The 19,899-nt window shown below is 36.1% G+C and overlaps 1 protein-coding gene across 1 annotated transcript; it reads right to left on the bottom strand.

Annotated features, from left to right (window-relative positions):
• Positions 1 to 434: 434 nt before the first annotated feature.
• LOC102615436 (regulator of nonsense transcripts 1 homolog) lies at positions 435 to 19,502 on the bottom strand. Its single transcript, XM_006485296.4, has 29 exons — positions 18,808 to 19,502; positions 15,744 to 15,995; positions 15,166 to 15,336; positions 14,997 to 15,047; positions 14,786 to 14,878; positions 14,536 to 14,631; positions 14,307 to 14,357; positions 14,102 to 14,220; positions 13,525 to 13,633; positions 12,817 to 12,939; positions 12,667 to 12,738; positions 11,874 to 11,945; positions 11,722 to 11,788; positions 9,978 to 10,120; positions 9,831 to 9,902; positions 9,623 to 9,751; positions 8,893 to 9,048; positions 8,351 to 8,464; positions 8,170 to 8,268; positions 8,013 to 8,090; positions 3,853 to 3,987; positions 3,466 to 3,540; positions 3,204 to 3,309; positions 2,503 to 2,873; positions 2,304 to 2,366; positions 2,146 to 2,217; positions 1,664 to 1,795; positions 1,466 to 1,585; positions 435 to 1,199 (listed from the first exon to the last, which is right to left on the bottom strand). The coding sequence occupies exons 1-29, from the start codon at positions 19,357 to 19,359 to the stop codon at positions 1,068 to 1,070; spliced, it is 3,825 nt and encodes a 1,274-aa protein (XP_006485359.2). The 5' UTR covers positions 19,360 to 19,502; the 3' UTR covers positions 435 to 1,067.
• Positions 19,503 to 19,899: the final 397 nt, after the last annotated feature.

Genomic DNA, 19,899 nt, shown 5'->3' with positions numbered 1-19,899 from the left:
AATTATTATTGTTAAAGCAACCTTTGCTCAATAAAGAGCAACTTATTTGTGTATCAGACTTTCTTTTAAATCAAGTTTTTGAGTCTATTCTCTTCTTGAGACAAGTATCTCAAATCATTTAATTCGTGTTGACGTATAATTTTTATTTATTTTATCAACTCACGCAGTCCTTGAAACTCGAACCTAACACCTAAGTTTTAACCACTGGAGCAAGATCTCGGCTACACGTCGGTGGATAATTGGGTACGCGATTTGATTGGTTTATGAAAATAATTCTGTTAAGTCTTTTTCGACCAAACAATTTGGCGAAATAAAATTTGATAATTGATGCCACGAAAAGCTCAAATTTTGACAATGCAACTATTCTTTACCATAACAATAGCATCAATACCATAACAATAGCATCAAATAGGCATCAAAGACGAACCCACAAATTATCACATAAAAACCAATAACATTTTATATACCAACAATATCCATTGCAACGGTTCCTCAACTGGTTACACTTTATAAGAAAATCATCATAGATCATGTCGTCTATTCAATAATATGGTGTAAAGAGTATAAATAATTACATGTCATGACGAAGCTGAAAGGGTCAAGTGATTTTCCTCTGCATGCTGCTGTACAAGAGCATCTAGTGGTAACTTCCTCCGTATAAATTTGGCGTTTGGCTTATATCAATCAAACAAACAGCCCTATTAAGATCAAACCCTTTCGACCATACCATACCATGCAATTTTTCTCTCCCTCATACCAATATTATTTTCTTTTTTTCCCTCAAAACAATAGAAAACTTCAAGCAGGTAATCGGGGTTATCCTTTTCTTTCTCAGCTCCGGATGTGCTACCCATATTGGCACAAAACCCATAGTCACTGTCTGAGAATATAACTTATTCCCACCAAAGCAATCATCTCTATGGATTATGGAGATGATCAAACTGACTTCAAAACTTGCAAAACCTCCATTTTAAGGCAGTTATATTGGGCACACATGACAGCACATACCAAGTTGCCGAATGCAAAGACTATAACCCATCACTTCCAGAAACAACACCTCTGGCCTCTCAACCATTGTAGTGGTTTTTCTGGTTTTGGGAGCCCTGCCCCGGTTGAGGCTGCTGCTGCGGAGACTGCAAATTTAGTGGTTGAGAGTTATAGTGTGCAAAAGGCTGGGAGTAGAGAGAATTCATCATGCCCTGCAAAAAAAAAAAAGGGGGCAACATATATAACTGCTTATTAAAGAGGACAGCGAGTCACAGAGACAAATTAAAATTGGCCAAACTAACAGGCAGAATGCTGTAACCATTTGACCACAATCAGAGCCTATATGAAACTCCATGCTATATAGGGTTGCATGTTCCAATGGATGATTTTTTTGGTGGCCAAGTGTTACTCATATTTGCACTTTGATGAGTCTACCATGTGACAAATCTTTTATCAACCAGTAATGCTAAGGAAAAACCTGAGTCTGAAGTGCATTGGGATTGACCACACCAAAGTGGCTCTGAGATGCATCATCTTGTGTGGGCTCATTATAGCCAGCCTGAGTAAACAGACCTTGTGATCCATGAGCCATGTAGTCCTGTGAGATAAGAAAAATTAGGTAGAGAAACAAACCACAATGATTATACTTATCAAATGATGGGAATTTGAATCAAACCTGAGACATGAAATCATTCCCACTACCAAAACGAGAATATCCTGCTTGAGAATTCTGGTTTAAGAAGTTCCCAGGAAAGCCACCTTGAGCTCCTTGTGTAACATAATCGACAGCATATCCACTTTGAGAAGCCTGTATGCAGGTCAATGAGTCAAGATAAAGAGCAAGTACATATTGGTTACAGGGGTGGGCACTTACAGTCTATTGAGAGAAAACTATATATACTTGACAGGATCTCATTTGCTTACAAAACCCATTTTGACTTGAGTTCTGACCATTTCTAGATATCCTATACATATTTGCTTAAATAAGTAAACTTCCTAAAATCAACTTAATTGGTGTACGATTGAAAATCAGATGCAACAGCCAGTAACCAAGTAAATTCCTAAGTGTAACCAACCACAATGACAAAAACAGCTCCATCCACCCATACAACCCCTTTGCTAACAATTACCACATGGTGTAGAATAAACAAGAAATACCTGTGTAGAGAATTCAGCAACATTATAAGGAACATGCGATCCCTGACTTTTGAAGTCATCTCCCAAGAAGTCCTGCAAATGATAGGTATAAGACATCTATGACACGAACATCAACAACAAAATTCAGGAAACAAGCTAATTGTGCACGATATCAATACCTGAGATAAGCTTCCCACAGAAAATCCATCACGAAATGTTTGACTGGGACCTTGAACTGGCATCTGCCACATAGAACATGCATACTCAGGACATCATGATATCTTGACAGGATTATATTTCTTTAGAAGAGTGAAAAATATTAAAATAAAGAGTCAGTTATATAATTGATGATCAACAGTTTATGAGAAAGGTACAAACATTGTTAACGAATCCAGGCTGAGTTAGTGGGCCACCGACAGATGGTTGGCTATTTGAATTTTCGAGTGAAGGGAAGTTAAAAGTAGACCCGATAGTTCCAATAGGTTGCTGAGTATTTTGTTGGTGCTGAAGATGACTGCCAATCGGAGCACCAGCACTGCCACGCCCAGCTCCAAAACCCCTACTTCCTGGCGGAGGGACATGGTGAACAGCTCCAACCGGTCCATGAACAGCTCCACGACTCGGAATGGCATATGGCTGAGAAGGAGGACCACCCTGGAATGGTGGAAGGGGCACACGAGGCATAGGGAATCCTGCAGGATGCAGGCCTGGTTTATGGGTACCATTAGGCGGACCAGGTGGCATATAACCTGCAATTGGAAATAAATAACAGTTCACCACTGCACTAGTGAAACTCAAAACAAAAAATAAAAAAATAGATAAAAAATCAACAGCCAAAATAAGCAGGTAAGAAACCACATCAACAATTTATCATCAAGCATGTAATAAGACCATATTCTACAGCCAAAGTAAGCAGGTAAAAATCATATCAACATTTTATCATCAGTCTGATAAGACCACAATCTACCCTGATTTGAAGATTGAAGCAAATATGAATTCACAAACATAAAAAAACATGAGAATCATTCAGTTGATGATATACATAAAATTCAAGATTCAAAAGACAAGCAATTGCATACCCCGAGCACGACTGCCTCTTCTATCAGCATTAGGGTTAGAAGTAGAGATATCATTAGGCACAATTCCTGGCCCAGCGCCAAAGAAGAGTCTTCGGTCATTGTAAATCTATGTCAACATACAAAGTTTCACATCAGTTCATGTTCACTCAAAAAAAGGAAAAACATACACAAAAAAGGGGCCCATTCACTAAAATTACGGGCAGATAAACCACTTGGATCCATTCATTTAATCATACCTTTTTTACTTTGAAAAAAAAAATACCTTTTTGGGCTTCTGAAATTGAACCATACTCTGCTTCAAGTTATTCAGAGGTCCCTCAACCAAGCACTCGTGTTCCTGTGGACCATATATATGCAGACAATGGTTTAAAATAAATAAAAAAAAGATAGTAATCATCTGTTAAACTATGACAAACAAATTTAAAACAACACTTAACAATCTTTATATGCTTCTCAAGGAGGAAGTTGAACAGTAGAATAATGATGTTGGCATGATACACATAATTCAAACTAGATACAAACATACTCAAAACATTGCACCAGCTGTTTCAGTAACAGTTGGATCCCATGTGATAGGATGTAAAATACGGAGCCTAGTTAAACCCTTTCAACCAGGAGGATAACTACAGAAAACAAAGACAATATATACCTTATAGTGCGTCAATAAACCATTCCAAAGGGGTTGTTTGCTCAGAACTTTGGGGTTTCCCAGGATGACAATACCATATCGGGCACGTGTTAAAGCAACATTAAGCCTCCGAGGATCATTAAGGAATCCAATGCCCTGAAATGAAGAATCAACCAGTCACATATCCATGCACAACATGATTAATACACATTGTAACAAAATAAAGACCAATGTGCTAGTCAATATCTTGAATCTCATAAAAGCAAGCAATCCAGAGACAAGTTCTGACCAATAACTTGGTAAACAAATAAAAAAATAAAAATTACAAAGGGGAAAGGCAGATAGAAAAGGTATGGCAATTAAAGAATAAGCATTAAACTCAAACTCAAGGAGCATCTCCGACATGATATCGTTCTAACAAAATACATTCCCTCTCTCCCCCCCCCCCCCACTGGTCCTTATGAATCAGTACCCTTATCTTCTACTTTCTTTCTTTCACTTAGCTAATATGCAGGCTTACTTCTTCGGGAAACATACTTCTTTTTTGTAGCAATATAGCAAGTGATCCCTCTGGATTTTTTTTTTCTTTTCAGGGCTCAGAAACAAGTATATTAGATGCAGGAAATGTACATAGAGGAAGTCCATACAGACAAAAGTCAAAAAATCCCTGAGCCCAAGAACTGTAAATCCTCTAACATCGAAAATTATAACTAAATGAAGTTACACCATAGCTGCTTCCCAACTAATCAAAATAAAGAAGAAAGACAAATCTTTATACTCCGGAGGGATAGAAACCCATAGAGAAGGCCAGAATTGAACTCTGTCCCGAACAAACATGTATCCTCCATCACTTTGTTCTAAAAAATTCTTAAGTTTCTTTCAATCCATAGGACCCAAAATATAGCCATAACTGCGCAATCCCATAAAACAGAAGCCTTAACCCTGCCTTTAAGTCTCAAATTTTTTTTTCCCAAGAGAACAGAAAAGCTTATTGCAGGTGCTGCCCAACTCAATTTAAAAGTCCTAACCAACTTGGACCATAAGAAGAAAGTAGCTGGGCAGTGAAGAAACAAGTGGTCAATACTTTCCAAAGCATTTTTACACAAGATACATCAAGCCGGAGGTAAAGCAATACTTGGTCTTCTCTACTGAATTACATCATTGGTATTAATCTTTCGTTGAGCAACAGCCCACACCATCATCTTCACCTCCTTTGAGGAACTTCAGCTTTCCAGATCAGATGAGGGGGGCAAAAATTGAGGTATAGTCATCTATAAGGATGAGAAATTACAATTTGGTAGAAAAGATCCCTGATTTTTCTGGAGTCCAAGCTCTCTTATATTCTTTTATGCTATCAATATGAACTCTCTGGCAAAATCCCAAGCAAGCCAGAACAGTGTCGAAGCTCTCCGTCATTCAAATTTCTAAAGAATCTAAAGTCCCAACTCCACTGCATTGAAGAAAACCTCACCATATTAGCTATAGAACAACTATGACCAAAAGAAAGACTATACAATCGAGGCCTCTCACCCACCCAAACATCCTCCCAGAATCTAATCTAATATGACAAAAAACCAGCTCTACCCTTCAATATATGCACCCAAGGAAATCTGTGGGATCCTCTATTAACATCAGCAGTATCCCACCCATTTTCACGAGTGCCATACTTATTTTAATGACCAGATGCCAAAAAGTGTTAACTTCCAAAGGTACCAAGCAAGGCTCTATTTCTTTTAACCAAATTACCCCACCCTAAACCACCCCTACAGATGTTGAGACACCATACTCCACTTCATCAAATGATTCCTTTTTCCCTCCCCAACTCCTTCCCACAACAAATCCCTCACAGCCTTCTCTATTCTTTTAGCAATTGAAATAGGAATGTTAAAAAGAGACATAAAGTAAGTTGGCAGGCTACAGAGAACTAATTGAATCAATGTTAACCTCCCACCCCTAGAAAGACGAGATTTTTTCCACCCATCCAATCATTTCTAACTTTTTCTAACACAGGAACCCAAAACTCCACAGCCTTGGGATTCTCTTCTAGAGGTAATCCTAAGAATTTCAAAGGCCAACCTCCACTCTCACACCCCACTGAGGAAACTAAGTCAAGCAGCTTGTTCTCAGAGACATTAACACCAGAAAAAGATCTCTTTGTTAAGTACTCTCAACCTAGAAACAGCACAAAAAAGGTCAACCACTTTAAGAAGGATGGTAAACTTTTCCTCATCACCAAAGTGAAAAAATATTGTATCATCAGTAAATTGAAGGTGAGAAACCAGTACTCCGTCCTTCCCAATCACAAATCCTTCAATAATCTAACATCCCAAGTCCTCTCCATCAATCTGCTTAGCACCTCTACCACCAAAGAGAAGAAATAGGGTCCCCTTGACAAAGGCCTCTACAAGCTTGAATTTTGCCCCGTTGTCTTCCATTGAGAAAAATTGAAAAGCTAACCGATTGAGGACAACCCATCATCCAGTGTCTCCACCTTTGTCCAAATCCTTTGGCTTCCATCATAAAGTCTAAAAAATACCAATCTAAGTGGTCATAAGCTTTCTCAAAAAATTTAAAAACAAAACCAGATTTTCTATACTCAACAGTTTCGTTGGCAACTAAGATAGCATCCAGAATCTGTCTCTCTTACAAAAGCACCAAGCAGTAGAAACAGTTTGCCCTAACACCTCCCTGAGCCTAGCAATGATCTTATAAAGACTAGTCACCAAACTAACAGGTTTGAAATCACTCAACCTCACAGGCTCATTCTTTTCCAGAATAAGACATATGAATGTAGAATTAGTAACTGAGTTCACAACACCAGAATTGTAAAAATATTCAAAAAATCCAACAAATATTGCTTCAAAATATCCCAACAATCCTGTTACACAGCCAAAGAGTATCCATCACGACCAGGAGATTTATCTCTGCAACAATCTTGGATACCCTTCTTTATTTACTCCTCTTCAAAAGGTCTCTCCAGCCGCGAAGCCTTTAACTCAGAAATAGTTGAAACCCATGCTCTTGACCTCATCTTTAGAATAAAGATTCCTGAAAAACTTTAGAATCTCTTTTTCAATACCATTCTCATCTTCCACAGAACAACCTCCATCTATCTCCAATCCGTTGATGAAACTTCTTCCCATTCTTCCTTTCACTATCTGGTGAAAAAACCTTGAGTTGGTATCCCCCCTCCTTGACCCATTGAATTTTAGGTTTTTGTCTCCACATAACGATTCCTCTGGATAGAACCAAAGTAATCGTAAATCTGGAGGTTCCACAATATAGACTCTCAACAATAACTATCAAGAATGTTGAATAATTTGAAAGTGCAATTCAGACAGCCACGCCTACTGTCTATCATTAGATCTGAGCACTTCCATAGTATCCTCAACCATAGCTATTTTGTAAATAACTCCTTGATCCATATATGTATGATAATTTTGCAAATCTTGTTACAATTCTTTTTAACTCGTGACCAGTAACACAGGAAAATATTTGAGAAGATGTAACTTCTTTATAACTTTAAAGGGCCTGTAAAATATAAACTCAAGCACAACATAAAGATGCTGAATTTCCAATTCTCAGTACTCTCATTGGGTAAACTAAAAAATAATTTCCTTAGCCTAAGAAAAAGGAGATTGTAAGAAATCAATAATCAACATGATGAACCAAAGTGTACCAAGAACATCCTGCTGATCATCACAAAACAATAGAAAAGGGAGTGCTTCACCATAACCCTCTATACCAATAAATTATCCATTCAACAATCAAAAAAAAAAAAAACTAAGCGTAGTTGGGAGAAGAAAGATACAAAATAATAATAATAGTACGACTTCTTTGTGAATGGATGCAGGGAGAGAGAAGTGAATCATGAAAAATTTTACTTAGACCACATTGAACATTAACGCGTTGGGCTAAATAAATCAAATCCACCGAGTATTAACAAGTGCAATGACAAATATATCAGTGCGCCATTGACAGAATTTTATACTCATTACACTTGAAGTCACTTTATCTTTCAATTTTAATCAAAGTTATTATCATTTACCGCAGCAAAAATTCTATAGTGCCAATTCATTTTAAGATTAAAATAAATAAAATCCAATGAGTATGAAAAGTGCAATAAGAAACCTATCATGAAGTTTGGACACAGACATCTATAATCAGATAAATCAACCAACCTGATGTTCATTACTCCTCACACAAGACAGGATGATGTAGTCTTTCTCTCTTCCTTGAAATGAATCAACACTTGCAACCTGTAAAATTCATAAATTATGTTCCCATGGCAACAAAAGGTCAAATGTCATTAACTTGCTATTTTGACCTATTTAATACCTCAATTTCCTTGTACAATTGCTGTCTGAGAGCACCATTCCTTGACATATAGTTCACAATATATGCTCTTTGTCCCTCATATGGTGTAATCACCCCGATCTGTAGATGTTAAACTATATTTAGACCAACAAAACACATTGCAACACAATCTAATAAAATTTAAGAAGATTCATCGATATACCTGGCTAGGGACAACACCGCTCCTCAAGAAAGTAGTTACAATCTTTTCAACATTCGCAGCCTCTGTCCGATTTAAATATGATGTTCCGCTGGCACTAATTTCCTCTTGTCCCATCTAACAATATTTGGATTACAGAACATTACCTCAGAATAAAGCCAAGAGCCAAAAAAGTACAATAATGACAAATAAGAAAACAAAAAAAAACTTGTTCAATATGACAACAAAATCATTTTATAATGTTATTCGCAACCAACCAAAACCGTAAAGCCGTCACTTAAGTCAAAATTTTATATTTTGTAGAACATTGAGGGAATTAAGACACCAAAAGAAAAGTATGAAATATTCCACTTGATTTTTGTTAAAACATAATAACCCAGATTTGTATTACATCCAGGAGGATAATGTTGAACTTTGCGATGGAAAATAATAGCAAGCCCAATAGTATGAAATAATCAGATAAGGGTAAATCATGATTCTTCTTATCTAAATAGAGACGTAACCAAACACCATAATCTCATTTATTCCTTAGAATACTATAATACCTGGACATAAAAGAACATGGGTCGATTAGGCACAGGCCAAGGAAAATCAATCCCTGATGATTGCCTTTCGTTGATAGTTACACCATTCTGTAGTGTTCCTTCATAGAAGCTATTGGAAGGAAATTCTGACAAGGATGGGTGCATACGATATTGAACCTGAAGTTGAGGGGAACAGAAAATACTTCATTAGTCAGAACATGACATATCCTACAATCGTGACCTTAAAAGATTTCTGAGAGTTGAGAACACAACATTATTCTGGAATTAAATATTGGTCAAAACAATCCGCAATCAAAGATATACAAGAAGAAAAGAAAAAGGTCAGACCACTTTTTTGAATAATTCCTGAAGATGGATATAAGAGGGGGAAAATTTCAAGAAAATATATCAACAGGAGTTCAGGAAAAAGACAACAGAGAGAATTCATATATGAAACAGCCAAACAAATAGTATCAGCAACTAAAGGAATTGCCAAGCTCTTAAAAAAAGGTCATGCTATGGAAAAATAACTAAAACCAGTTTATAAAAATAAATCACTTAATCTGTACACCAGCTAATTGTTAAGCTTGAGCAATTAGATATAGAGATGCAGGACACTCATACCCCCCCCCCAACAAACACAAATATACGTCCATACAACAAAAGCCTAATCATCGCAGCAATCTTCCAACTTTATAAAGTTAAAAGTCAACAGGTACAAAGCAGAAAGCAAAAGGAAAATAGTACTCACCTGCAATCTAATCGGTTTCAAACCAAGTAAAACAAGGCGCTCAAAGAGAGATTGGGCAAGCCCAGCACGAGCAGCTTTCTTGCACATAATGACTGGACCAAGCTGGCAATGATCACCGACAAGAACCACCTAACATAAAAAATTGCTAGTTAGATGATAAACATGCAATAATGTCAAAAGCATAATAAAAAATTATAATCTTCAGTACCTGTTTTGCCCCAAGTACCAATGGAATAAGACACTCAGGTTCTGTTGCTTGAGTAGACTCATCAATAAGTACCTACAACAGGAAAATGAGAGTAAGTACGTCAAGTGTTTAATGCCAATAAGAAAAACAGTTAGAATATTATTCAACCTGGCGAAATCTAAAGTTTGCCAATCGAGGATCTCCAGCACCAACACATGTGCAACAAATTACGTCAGCGCTCTGTGAAATTTCCCTCTCTGTTGCCCTCTTAAGTGCTTTGTATTTTTTTTCATCACTGCTGGACAGTTCTCCTGTAAATATTTCGAATAAAAGACATTAAAAAAAAGAATTCACAATAGCTGAACAAGAAGCTGGTCCACTTCAGCTTGTAATGTGAATGCACACATGCTTTCCCACTAAAATAGAGCGATTGAAAAGTCAGTCAATGAAGTAGGGAAAGTAAAAACCCAAATAAAAAAAAATGCCAAAACCAAAAGTGAACTAAATCTGTCAAGGAATAAAGAACATGCAAATAAGAAACATAAAATATTTTCGATCCACGTTGAGAAACTTGCAAGTATTTTAGCAAAAATCTAAGGGTGTGTTTGGTATCGTTTTTGACTAGCCGTTTTTTGTTTTATGAAAACATAAAAGTGTAGAACTTGTTTGGTGGATGCGTTTTTGAACCATAAACAAAAAATACAAAAATCAAAAAGTTCTTGGTTTCCACTTTCTCTTCACAAATGTAGAGAATGCCAAATTGGTGTTCTCTACCTTTCTGTTTTTTATCATCATGGGTCCCACACTTCCAATACAATAATTACCACTAAAATCTGGTAGGTCCTACATGTTTGTTAGATAAATGGTTTATTTAATATAATAAATCTGTAATGAAAAAACTGTTATGCATACATTAATAAAAAAACTATATTATTAATAAAAAAATAAATTTAGCATAATTAAAATAAATAAATGTAACAATCAATAAATAAGTTTTAAAATTCTCATAAATCATTTAAATACAAAATTAATTTCTTTCAAAACTTAGGAAATTTACAAAATCATCAGATGATATTTTTCTTAAATGTTGACTAAATTTTTATTTTGAAAACATATTAAAATTAGATACATATATTATTATAGTGTAATTATTGAAATATAATTTTTTACCATATATACCAAATAAGTCTTCATTATTTTTATTTTTCCACACAATCTACCAAATGCATTTTTACCGTTTTCATTTTTAGACATTAGTTTAAAAATAAGCTACCAAACATGTTTTTATTTTTATCAAAAACTAATCATTCTTGTTCTATAAAACAAAATCAAAAACACTATATAAAAAACAATACCGAACGCACCCTAAAGCTTCAAATTTCATCTACACATAAAACATTAGTGATTATCAATGTTCATAACAATAAACATGTAATCTGCAACCAAAATTTGAGAATTGAAAAGACAGACAATTTATGAAGAAAATATCAGTAGCATCTGTGTTGCCAAGACTCTATATATTATCAGTGTACTCCTATTGGAGAATTAACAGCTTAATGAGGCAAGACATTACATGTGTTTAACATTTTGCTACTAAAGTTTAATCAAATACTGAAAAGCTAGAAATGCATTAACTAGTCCAAAAAAGGAAACTCAGACCAAACCTAACTTGAGTAAACATTCAAAAACTTAATGTCTAGCCAATTTACACTCTTAGCAGCATACGCTAAAAGAATCATATTTTTTATTCCAAACTTAATTTCCAGCCAGAGTAAACACATATCTAACTTTACCAATCATGTTGTGCAAGTGATACTGCAGAAAAATTATTGTTCGGCAATCTCTATGACAGCCTCAAAAAATGTTCAATAAAAGAAATTTGCAGTTCAAAAGCAGCAAGTAAAAAGCTGACCTTGTTCATCTTTCAATTGTTGCAACTTGTGCAACTCACTCTTCTCAGATGTGTCAAGATGTCGAACCTGCAATGAGCCATTGTAAATGAATAATGCTACAGGGGAAAGATGAAAATACAGAACATTTAAATATGCTAACAAGTTAACAAACCTGATAGTGAAGGGTTAAATGCTCAACTGGAGAGCTAACAGCTTCCCTTGATTTTGCACAAAGCCGAACAACCTTGAGTATGGAAGAAAAAAATTTAACAAATTGACTTCCATAAACACAATTCAACAAATGAAATGATGTACTATTTATATATACATGTATATTTATCCCATGAATTAAGCATAGAAAATTACGCTGGCAGGTTTAAGAAAGATACATAGTCCTACCTTCAAAGAAATACATTACACACATCTGCATATAATACAATTGCATGAAAAGCAAATGATGCAAGAAGGCAATTATATGATAATAACTAATGATAATAACCAATGACAATGACGATGACAATGATAACAATCATCATTATCATAATCATGACTAAATAAAAAATTGTTTGCAGTGAGCTAGGCCAAGTCTGCAACTAAAACGTAAGTTATATTGCTATCTAATTATCTGTTTAAAGGAAAAGGACTAGAAAGTTGACACTGGTTCCAAAGAATCCTCAGCAAACCATTTGCCAATAAGAACGGCAATTTGAAAATCTTAGAGTAATTATTTACACTAAGCTACAAGCATGTTTGCGTCATTTACCACCACTGGTTTTCCTCTTCTAGTCGAATCACAAATCTACCGCAATCTTCCTTTCTTAATAAAATTTACCATTTAATCTTCCTTAAAAATGTAAAGTCCACGAAAGGCAGAGAAAACAGCCAGGGAAAGAATTACCACGTCAATATAGACTATCATTCTAAGAATTTTGCTACAACTTAATGGAAATATTTTCCTTCTTTACCTTTAATCCAGTGGCACTTATCTTTTCAGCTAGTTGGTCAACAGCCACATTACTTGGTGCGCACACCAAAACCTGATAAAAGTACAAATAATCATATAATTGATGTATATGAAGACAAAAATGTAACATAAATAATTTAAGAGAGCTAACCTGGCCTTGGCCCTGTTTGGCCATGTGATATACAATCGCTGCAGAAGTAACAGTTTTTCCTGTGCCAGGAGGACCTTGAATTAAGCTTATGGGCCTTTGAAGGACACTCTTTACAGCAAAAACCTATCAATGGAGCAAGGTAAGGACCTCTGAAGACAAAAACAACTAAAACAAAATATCTAGAATAAAAACCATAGAAAACAGCACTAAGCGAAACCAAGGCACATTACATAAAACTCGTGTACAAATGGTTAAGAACGGCGCCCTGATACTCAACCTAGAAACAAAACTCATGTACGAGTGGATAAGAAGTCTTTATGATCATCGGGTAACATCCAATGTAGTTAAATGAAAAGAATAATGCATTAACGTATAGAAAAGACTTGCACCCATTGGCAAGGGTACAATTTTGTTTGTCTATTTGTGGCATACAAAATATGAACTTCCACATACTGCTATCTAGAAACTACTGATAATTTTAAAAGATTTTCTTTGGGTCTAGCCACACCATCTGTGTCTCCCTGCGAGATGCATACAAGTAACAAGGGAAAAAAATGTGGCTTAGAACTCTAAACAAACATGAGCAACTCTAAAAGAACAGAGAAAAAAAAGCATAATTCAAGTCTTTGTTGTTCAAGGAAAAAAATAATAATAATAATAATAACCAGGCATTCAATGAACGGGGGTTAAGGCGGTCAATTGACATACCTGAGATGCATTCAGTTCTGGAAGACCAGGTGCACCAAAACGACGAGGCAATGTATTACGAACCATCTGAACCTCAACTTCATGGCCCAACAAGTGGTGGTAAATATACCTGTGAAGAAGGAAGCAAATAAGATAGTTCAAAGGCATATAATGCAAATGTAGAATACATTTGACTTCAACTTCACTGGACAAACAAAGTGAGCTGGAGAGGCCTAAGATTACCACACTCAACCCAGAATATGGCCAGAGCATATAACATTGATCGTGACTAGATGATTCGACCCAGAATGACCAAAGTTGGGCTCATAAAAATATGCATCAAATAAATAGATACCCAGAATATGACATAAATCACTAGTCCACATGACCATCCCAAAATTTAAAGCTCTTAGATAATTTGAAAAAATAGAAAAGAATTCGTGCACGACTATTGATGTTCATATTCTTTACAGTTATTCATTTGAAAGTGTTTAAATGGAAAAACAAATACAAAAAAACCACAAAAGAATCTCTTCCAGGAATAAATCAATAACAAAGAGTATGCAAATGAAACTGAAGAAGCAGTGAGCAGACCTACCCACTAACACTTGTTTCATCAACTGCAAAAGTTTTCATCGCTCCCTGCATCCTATCAAAGCTTGTACTCTTCCACACAAAATCAACACTGAACCCATGATTTATATCAACAGGAACTCCCTGAATCCAATGAAGCAATTAGCACAATTATCTACTAAACTCACCAAAGAGCAGAAGATATAAGCATAGCACACTGCCAAAACTACCTGACTAGCACGAAGCTCAAGTGCAACTTCCTCTTGTGCAGTTAGCTTGATCTGAAACATCGTTAATACAATGTATTATTACATAAGTTAATTCAGAAAATTAAACAAAAAAAATTCCTGAAGGGAAACAACTAACGAATATTGTACACAGAACCTTCAACAAACAACACATAAAAATCACTGAAAAAGACATCAGTAATTACATCTAAAAAGTTTAGAAAGAACATACCACATGCCCAACTGACTGCCATGCTGGATGAGCTGCATCCCCTGAATAACGTAACCGCAGCTCATCTCCAGGTACTAGACGCAACTCATTGTCTTCCTATGGAACAGAAGCAGCAGTTCAACTTCCACCAAAAGAAGAGTTAAAAAAAGGTAAAGCATTACAATAAAACATGAGAAGTTCACAAGAAAAGAAATAGATAATGACAGTAAATTTTAAAAAGACTGAAATAAACTGACTAAGTGAAAAGGACCTTCGGAAAGACAAAATATGCAACACGCTTCTTGTTAAGACCGATATCCCATCGAATCGTGACATTGTCCTTGCTTTGAGATTCTTTCATCATCTATAAGAAAATTAAGACAGTAAGATGCTGCACGATATTCAATATAGTAAAAAGCATTTGAAGAATATCCTGTAGAGCATTTTAATGAGCAAACAATCCAAAGGTTCAAGAGGCATACTTTATCATAGTCAGCTTCAAGCTTGATAAGTGGTGCAAAAACATTTTGATACTGCATGAAATAAGAGAGAAAACAACAACTACAGTTAGCAGCCATAAGACAGACTGTAACTTTCCGCAAAATTCTCATGTCAAAATACCGAATCTAATTTTTGCATCAAACACAGAACCTGATATGCATCTTCATACTTCAAAGCTACAGGCTGAGGCTCATCATCAACACCAGGCTTCTCAAGATCCTCAAGTGTTGCATCAGGATTTGTCTTCCATAGTTCTTCTACCTTGTTTATTTGTTGAGCACTGATCTGGCGTGCTCTCAACTGCTCCTGTTCAGATGGGATCTGTGAAGTGCAATACATCATTAGCAGGTTGAAAAAAAAAGCATCACATCCTAACAAATCAATAATACAACATTTACATACTACATTTATAAAATGAAATTACATATATGTTCCCAAAGACAAAATAAAAAATTATACAATTTGTAAGTAATCCCGTTCAAATGGGATCTGTTAAGCGCAACATGTTGTTAGCAGGTTGAAAAAACAATGAATCACATCATAACAAAAACATCTACATACTGTACACACAGATCGGACACATAAGTTCTTAGAAAATGAAAATATTAAGCAAATTATAAGTGATGATGCAGTAGCGAATCAACAGTACCATGTCATGTTATATGCAAAAGTTTGTATAGATTGCTCATAAGCTGAGTCTTCTCGTAACAAAAAGAAGAAATACCAACCTTAACAAGCCATTGCAAGAAACATCTATCATCAATCAGAGGACACCACTGACTTAAATCCCAATTCATGTCCTTCAATGCATTAACATTCAAGCAAGGTTCCCTACACAGAAGAACAACTACACTTTCTGTCTTGGCTGATATAAAGCCAAGAAGGAACACATTTCGGCATCCGCAGTTGTAGCACTCAAGGATCGTCTCCCCCAGAGGACTGTCTTTATGAAGACAGACTTCCTTGTGTTTTGCTCGCACCTACAAGAAAACCCAATTCAGAGAAATGAGGTGTCCTCCAATAAATGGACCATTAATACACTAGTTTCATTCCACTTGAATTTAGTCAACAGCCTACCATAACCAATCAGTGCCAAATGACTTTGAACAATTACTAACACCATAAAAATGAGAAGAAAAAAAAAAGCACAGAAAGTTATTCAAATTTAAAAGCGGAAGACAAACTGCATAAAAAGTAAAGAAGCAAACTGAGCTACATCAGCCACATGACAAAACAAAATACATGAATAAATAAAAATATTATAACAATAGTAGGACCTTTCTCCTGAGGAACAGAAGCGTTTACATTAAAATTGGAAAACTAAACCCTTAAGATCCTAAGAAATAAGTGTTTATAGCATAAGGGCTTCCACATTTCCACGTCCAAAATTATAAACTTTTACCCTCATACATTGGACCAGATCCTAATAAACAAGTAATTAAAAATACTGGGAACCACCTTGGAACTAAAAATTAGCATTCTTGCTAAGAGAGTAAAAGATAACCTAGATTTATAAAAGTCAGTACCCAGTACCATTACTGAGGCAGGGTCCCCAGTGTGGCGTTCAGGCCATTGTCCTCCAATAAAAGTCAGTGTCCAGTACCATTGAGGAATGTTTTTAATTTTCAAATGTTTTGTTTCTCAGATCATGCGGTGTCCCTTTTGACTCTCTAGTGGTCTAAGTAGACAATCCGTTCTCTTAGATTGAGCACAACTTACCATTGACCGTTACAAGTAAAACATCATTAATAATAAGATGCCTTGTGTGTATTATTGGAAGCTACAAACTACTTCAAAGCCATAATATTATTATTATTATTATTTTCAAGAAAGTAAAAAGAAGCTAAACCGCAACCAGTGAAAAAAAAAAAACTTTGAATTAATTATCTTTCCATCACAATCCCAGGCAACAGCGACAAAAGGGAAATATAAAAGGAACAGTAATCTCTATGTAAATCCTCCAAATCATGAAGAAAATTTCATAGACAAATTTGATTCTCCAACACACACGGAATTTGACGTATTAAGTTACCAGATACATGATTACAGACCTCAGCTCCCAGATGAAATGATCTATCAACAAGGTATGGAACTCTGACTGACATCTGATACATCAATCAAGCAATTATTTTCATGGGCAATCTTTTCACTGAAATGCAAAACACAATCAGAAAGCTACTCATTTTGTCTCATCAGACACTGAATTCTTCGGAACCCCTCTAAATTTTTCAAAAGTCTACGATTGTTCACCAAATGAACCCATCTCAAATATGATGACCCACTAAATGAACCCATCTCAGATATGATGATTTAAATGGTTCTTAATTTCAAAATAAAATTTGGTTCGGTTTAAACCTCTTTCCCGCATAAAGTCAAAACCCACTTACTCTTTAGCCATCCCCAATGCGTAGCCAAATAACTATTTTCAGTATTCAAGATTACAAAACATTTATTTCAGAATAACCATAAGTATAACACTAAAAACAATTTACCTATTACGGTGTGATAATAAGCATCAAAATCGAGAAGCTAGAACCTCAAGCACTCTTCAAACTGAGTTTCTTCCAAATAGTCACTTACAGTCGGCAATATAGTATCTCAATCCTTTTGACTCCAATGCCACAATTAAAAGAGGAAATGGAAAATGTTTGAGACTTGAACTGTCAACTTCATCTCTGTGGTCCTCTTCATGTTTCTTTAATACGGTTTCTCACCAAATATCAAACTCCAAAGTACCATCAATTTTTAAAAACCATGCCTTCAACTCTTTTTTTTTTATTAAATTAAGAAACTGAAACTTGTACTAAAAATAAAAAATCAATACAGCAAAATGGAGCAGCTATCCACTATGTAAGCAAAATACTGCCTTCTTCTAATCAATGTACATTATCCACCAGTAACATGAGATGCCTGAATTTCAATGCACCCATTACATTAAATCCCAGTAACCTGACCAAAATGTAATAGAGCCCACAAGGTAAAAATCCTTGCCCCTAAACTCATTCTGCACTTTTTCTAAGGTTTCCACTCATGCCACCCACCCCCTTCTTTAAAGAAGACCACAAACAATTTTAACAAATCTCCTACCAAGATTGATGTAAGGGGAGTTGACTCCTGGACCCCTTGTTTCCACCACAAGAGGCCTAACAAACAAAATCCTTACCCCTAAATCCTTTCTGTGTTGCTAAACATTTTTTTTTAAATAGGAAAGAGAGAAACTTTTATAGAATATAAGAGGAAAAGGAGGATTACGAACATGAACCAGAGGTCCACAAACTAAAATTTCCCTACAGTGTAAAACTCTGAAAACTATTCAAAACTCCCAGGGAAAACCTTGATACGCCAAGACAGATTCTATGTTCTTAAGCATGTGCTTACCAATAATCCTGAAATACATTAAATTATCCACTCCAACTTACATCAAACTCAAGAACCCTTGATGACCAGAAAATATTATAATACAACAGTTAAACTATGTATCACACAATATCACTCCAACCAGAATACAATTTTAAAACCAAACCATTAGTACAAGGGGACAAAAATGAAATTTTAATGCTCAATCAAGAATTAATCACTCCACATTCTATCACAAATCATAAAGTTAACACTTCCTCACTCTCAGTTCTCATCAACAGCGGAGAATCAGACAAATTAAAAAACAACCATTGAAAAATTAACGGCAAAATACAAAGTAATCCCTTAGTGGTCCATTTTGAGCACAAAACCCACCATAATTTAACACCGGCACTCTCATCCGCTCACAAACAACTACCGAAACAAAAAACTTACCAGATGATTGACTATGTGTGAGCCCGAGGTGTTGCCTCTAGAATTGCAGAACCATTTACGGCAAGATGGCACATTGCAACGAACGACACACGCCGGGTTCGAAACCCCACAGTACCGACACGCGTGCTCGGTAAAATCCGCCTTCCCGTACTCAAATCCCTCCACATCATCGCCCGTCTCCTCAAAACTCAACCCCGCCATCCCCTCCACAATCTGACTAGTACTAGTATTACTACTGTTGTTCGCTCCTCTTTTGGACGGAGATGACGTGGCCGCAAGAGAATCCGAGTGGCGGTGGTGATTGTGATGGTGATGGTGATCAGCGGCAGGAGGTGCGGACCGAGAATCTGAGGGAGTGGCCGGAGTCGCCGGCGTCGTAGGGTCCACCGAAAGAGAATCGGACGGCGTAGGCCAAGATACCGGGGAGCGAAATTCGGGATAGGCGTCGAAATCGGACTCGCCTTGGGTGTTGAATTCGAGGAAAGTGTAGGCGTCGGTCCCGGTGTCCGGCTGCGACGCCGTTTCAAATAGGTTTGTTTGCTGAGAATCCATAGAATGAAAAAACCGAAAACCGTGTAGCTTTATTTGTGGTTTTCTGATTCAAAATTAGGGTTAGGGTTTTTGTTTAAGAGAGTCAGGTAGAAAGAGTAAAATTTGGGGCGAATTGTGTGAGAGTGTATGTTGTTGTGTTTATGAGTTGACGTTACGGTGCGGAAAGAAGAGAGAGAGAGAGAGCGCGCGTGAGAGGAATACCGAAAGATTGCTAGCGTCAAATAAAACTTGCATCACGCGCCGACGTGATTGGTTTAATAGTTGTGGGTTCCGATTCGATGGACCCTTTCAACGTGGCAACGGATTTTCTTTTAATCACAAAAAAGGCACGTGTGACGTGCATGATATTTTGTTACCATTGTTGCCTACGTAAGTTGAATTTTTTTTATTTACTGTTAACTTTATTTTATTTTTTTGTATTAATGCAAATACATGTTCGTTGGTTTTTTAGCACCATCAGTGTTAAAAAGCTGCCATTCAAATGAAGCAGAGATTTCAACTCGTAACTTGGATAGACGTATGCCCGATTTATAATTATTT

The sequence above is a fragment of the Citrus sinensis genome, chromosome 4 (assembly GCF_022201045.2).
Source record: "Citrus sinensis cultivar Valencia sweet orange chromosome 4, DVS_A1.0, whole genome shotgun sequence".
Classification (NCBI taxonomy): domain Eukaryota; kingdom Viridiplantae; phylum Streptophyta; class Magnoliopsida; order Sapindales; family Rutaceae; genus Citrus; species Citrus sinensis.
Note: the sequence above shows the minus strand (reverse complement) of the source record. Positions and strands in the feature narration are given on the sequence as shown.

Excerpts from the sequence above, each read along its gene's own strand:
- LOC102615436 (XM_006485296.4), bottom strand. The coding sequence starts at position 19,359 with ATGGATTCTCAGCAAACAAACCTATTTGAAACGGCGTCGCAGCCGGAC. Across the intron at positions 2,874-3,203 it reads AAGAGGCAGTCGTGCTCGGG|GTTATATGCCACCTGGTCCG; the intron begins GTATGCAATTGC and ends TTCCAATTGCAG. Across the intron at positions 2,367-2,502 it reads AGCCTGGATTCGTTAACAAT|ATGCCAGTTCAAGGTCCCAG; the intron begins GTTTGTACCTTT and ends TCTATGTGGCAG.